Here is a 5,129-nt window from a genome sequence, read left to right on the forward strand (position 1 = left end):
TGAAGATTTATTTAAGAAAAATACTAAAACTAAATTAACAATCCTCACGTAAAAAATAAAAGTTACTAACAATCCTCACATAAAAAATATAAGTTAACACCAAATATCCACAATAAGTTATATAATATTTCCATCCCAAATAAAGAATAACACCAACAACTAACATAACATAAAGTCAAGCTCTATTGCCACATTTTCCACTCTAAAAACTCTAATTAACTTCCAAGTTCTAAGCCTTCCTCCAATATGATGGCACCTTCAATTTTACACAATTAATTTTATTACATGAAAAAGAAAGTAAAGGTTGAAAGAAAAATTATTATTATTATTATTAAAATACCAATAAAAATAATAATGCCAATATCTAAATAACAATACTAATATGAAATATATATATATATATAATCTTTAATAAGTATATTATATTATTTTTACCTCTTTTTTAAATTATATAGTATTTAACTAAAAGATAAATATATGGTTAAGGTGATTTAGCGCATTAAAAATTAAAAGGAATAAAAGTTAATATATAAATATATAAAATTAATATATATATATATATATATATATATATATTAATTATATATAAATATATATAATTTTACTGAAATTATATAATATATTTAAAAAAACATAAAAAAATATTTATAAAATTAGTTATTTGATTCCGTACAATTTTGATTTAATTCTACATAAAAAGCTAGAACCAAATCAAAATAGTAACATATAATATTTCGATTTAGTTTAGTATAATTTTTTAATTCAAGGCCCTAGAAATCGTGTACATCCCTGATGAAAAGAGACAAAGAGGGGGGAGAAAGGGATAGACTTACTTTATTTTTAATATTTTTTATGTTTATTAAAGACAAGCTTTAATGAAATAATTAATTGTTAATAAAAATGTATCTCAACAGTTAAAGTTATTTTTCATTTAAAATAATAAAAATATCACATTGTAATTTTAACATGCTTCAGGATCAAATTACAAACTATCTTAAAATATGTGGAAATAATTTTATCAATTAAATTATATTCAACTCAATTAAACCTTTATCTCAAAAATTTGGGGTGATTATATGGATTCTCTTTCTCCACTCTAAATGATTTTGAGTTAAATTCTAAAAAATGAATAGAATGCACTATGTTGTACTACTCTCTTCCAAGTTAGTTTAGATCTATCTCTTCTTTTCTTTTTATCCTCTAAATTAATGTGCTTTACTTATCTAATTAAAACTTTTATATGTCTATACTTCACATGATCAAATCACTATCACCTTTATCTTATTTCTTTTAATTTATTCTCAATTAATACTACTCTTATATTTTTTAATACTTTCATTATGTTATAGACTTTATTTAATATAGTATACAACGAGGGCCCATACACGACAGCACCAGCTGGTACCCCAACATTATTTTGGGTAGATGACGGTGAGAATGGAGCTATGAAGCTATCTACTGTTTAATTTCATTTTCAGTGACCACAGCTTAGATGGCGCAGCACGTGACAATCGATGGTCTGGTCAGGGTCAGGGTCAGGCCCCACTTTTCTTGTGTCGGCAAGATCTTAGCTTTTTTCATGGTAAACATTGAATGAAAGAGTGAAAAATATTACTTTTTAAAATTTTTAATATATATTTATATTTTTAACCATATCCATAATACACAACTAACAATAATTCCAATAATTCCTATAAATTAAAAAAAAAATTTCATACCATAAGCAACAGCTGCAGCAGCAGCTAACAACAACAAATTAATCACAAGCAAGAGGAAAGAACTATATTATGGATATTTGCCCTTGTATATATGATTACATCACTTGTTTACTAATAATTGCTGGAAGAACATTCACTGATAAAATCCTAATGCAATAATGAATTAAATTCTGTTCAAGTTTCTCCTACATACCCAGAAAAAGTATACTTGGAATCATCCCCTTCTGCAAAACCAATGCTAGGATCCTTTCCCTCCCTAATTTTCCCCCTAACTCTCTCTATTCTCTCAAGAATTCCCTTAACTGCTAAATCAAATGCATCTTCAGAGGTTTCCATTTTAGACCTGGGGTCTGCATATATAATCCTTGGAATCAGCTTTATAACCTCCTCTCTCAGGGCCAATACTCTATCCTGTGGTATTCCAAGTAATGTCTCGTTTATGCCAGCTTTCCAATCTTTAACATCTCTCACAGGTATATATACAGAATATTTACTATAATTCTTTGGTAAATGCCACTTATATTGTGCATAGGCAGTACCTGGATGAAAGAAAACTGGAATGCACCCTGCCAAAATTGAATCGAATATGGATCGCCTAGTGTATGAATCCCCTCTAGGCTGCAAGCAATAAACTGAATTCTGAAACAGCCTCATCACATTCACTGGATTATCACAATTAATAGCACCATTAACACCATAATCACACTCTAACAACTTGCACAAATTCTTTGAAGCTAGGCATTCTTCAATAATCTTTCCTCGAACAGACTCTTGAAGATCAGGCCTTGGAGCGCCAGCAAAAGAAAACAAGTATGGCCTTTTTTGTCTTCTCATCCTATCTTGCCATTGAAACACTTCACTGTCTTTTGAGGGATGAAAACAAGTTGGATATGGTATAGCATAATCATTGTTCCAAGAACTAGACTCAATTGCCAACATTGACATGTTATTAGATTCTGGCAAGAACCTAAGTTTGCTACCCCAATCAGATTCATTATTAGTTTTCCTTCTAAAATCCCAAGCAATCCTCCCTGCGACCAAGAAATGGTCCCTACCCAACATTTTCTTCCACTCAGGCTTTTCAACAAGCCACTTGACTAGATCAGAAGCAGATTGATCTCTCACTGATGTTTTAACACCCCAAAGATATCTGCTAACATCAAGACCCGCATAAAATGGAACATAAATAGCTGAGGCAAGGGAAGAATCATTCGTCAAGCAGTTGTATTTCTTTATTCTGTAGTGGAAAATAACTTCTAACAAGAATTGATTGGTGGAGTACCAACTCTTGTTTAACAAAATTCCTTGAGAATTTTCTACGTCATGACCCAAAGCATAATTAACCAAGTAAGGACACATATTATGCTCAGTCCCTCTGGTGATTGACTCACAATTCTCGAGCAATTCCTCGTTGAATCTGCTAGGAAGATGATGAATATAAATGTATCGACCCAAACAAGAATCCTTAACATAATCAGTTTTCAAGGGTGTAATAGAGGTTTCATTGAGATTTTCAGGGACCTGGAGGGATTTGGATTTGTGGGTGGAGATTGAATTTTCATAATTACTGACTAAAATAGCAACCCTTTCTTGGGTTCCATTTAGGGCTGAATAATCAAAGCAAAACAATACAAAGCAGAAAACAAAGGAGACAAGAATGACCAACCAGAGTTGATTGTTGCAGCAATTTCTGGTGATTGCCTTCTCCATTTTCTCTTGATAAGTGCGAAATGCTGGTTTTATTGAATCAAAACACACAATTTGCGCTTGGTAAAGTGTAAGAGAAAGCAAGAATCTCAACCTCCCAGAGAAGTGAACAGAGAAAAAAAAAAAAAAAAAACAAAGAGAAAGCATTAAAGCTAAAGCACGGTTTGGATTATTGGATATTTATGTTTGGATACGCGCCTGGGTGGTTTGGATTATTGGAGATTTATGTTTGGATTCGTGGCCAACTTTGATTGAGGGGCAAACTTTGATTGAGGGGCAAACGTCCGTTACATTGTTGGGCGATTGAAGACAACGAATTCATATTTGGGGCAACCTCTCTTTTCCCATGGCAAATTCAGGGCTGTGAACGAAAAGAAGGAACTGGAACACCAATTTCTTGGCCAAATGTTTTTTTTCTTTTAATAAAAAAAACAAGTAATAAAATTGAAAATCAAATCCAATTAAAAAAATAAATTATTTATTACAATTTTAAATTTAAAAATTTATAGTTAATGAAAAGATAAATAATTATGAGATCCTTAAATTTTGTTAAAATTAATTAATTAATTTTAAAATTCTTAAATTCAATTAAAACGTTTTTCTATTTTGTAAAATTAAATTTTTTAGTCATTTTATTAATTTTTTTTAAAAAGTTAATGGTTAAGGAAATGTCCAAATTACCCTCGCTCAAGTACACACCACTACCGTTCGACCTATCTCTCCCAACCTTTGTCAGCCCTTTTTCACCCCTCCACGCACTCAGAACCTAGAGACCTTATCGGTATAAAGGTCATATATTCTCAACAGGATCGCCACCTCCATACCTCTCTTTTACCACACTCAACATTCATCTCCTGTACCGACTTTTCTCCCTCACATGACAAACCCATATGAGCTCCCCCTATTCACACAATAACACAATAACACCCATTGACACCCACATCCATCAACACCTAGATACAATAGCAAAGAATGGCCATTGACACCCATATTGGGGAGATCATTGATGGTGGAACAACCATTAGAAGGTGGTGACACCAAGTTTGAATAGAAAAGGTAACTGATTGTGAGGCTAAAGTTTTGGATGGGTAACTCTTCTCCAATTCATGCTAGCATTCTCAGGCAATGGTTTGCGCTTGGTGATCCACCACATTTTGGGTCAATGAATAACAATGAGAAGTAGCCTAGCCAAACCCTTAGAGCATTGCACTTGGAACTTGTTCAATGCATCAATGGAGATAAAAATTGAAGTGGTAAAGACCATGAACTGCTCCTTCAAGAGCAAAGTAACATAATCCCATCCAGAGGAGCTTGGACAACGGCGCAAAGAGTATTGAGGCATTAAGATGGTGGAGAATGGGAGAGAAGAGGAAGTGAGGGGCTGTCATGCATTTGTACTATGTGAGGGTATTTTTAGAGTAGAAAATTCTTCTCTTTATTCTAATTGAGGCCATGTCATTTGGTTAAACGGATTTTGTCAAAAAAATTAAATGGAAGGACTAACTAGTTCTATTTTAAATAAACAGGGGACCTTTTAATTGGGTTTAAAAGTTTAAAAATTTTAGGGAGCAATTAATTAATTTTAGCAAAAGCTAGAGATCTCATAGTAATTTATCCTTAATGAAAACAAGAAAAAAAAATTCTTATATTATATATGAATATATTTATAATTTACTTATAAATATTATTGATAAATTAATATTT

General features: G+C 31.8%; 1 protein-coding gene across 1 annotated transcript; it reads right to left on the reverse strand.

The window, feature by feature from the left end:
• Positions 1-1,756: 1,756 nt before the first annotated feature.
• LOC110640768 (probable xyloglucan galactosyltransferase GT14) lies at positions 1,757-3,843 on the reverse strand. The gene has a single exon (XM_021792238.2). It carries the CDS (start codon positions 3,570-3,572, stop codon positions 1,893-1,895), a length of 1,680 nt encoding a protein of 559 aa, XP_021647930.2. The 5' UTR covers positions 3,573-3,843; the 3' UTR covers positions 1,757-1,892.
• Positions 3,844-5,129: the final 1,286 nt, after the last annotated feature.

This window comes from Hevea brasiliensis, chromosome 2 (assembly GCF_030052815.1).
Source record: "Hevea brasiliensis isolate MT/VB/25A 57/8 chromosome 2, ASM3005281v1, whole genome shotgun sequence".
Classification (NCBI taxonomy): Eukaryota; Viridiplantae; Streptophyta; class Magnoliopsida; order Malpighiales; family Euphorbiaceae; genus Hevea; species Hevea brasiliensis.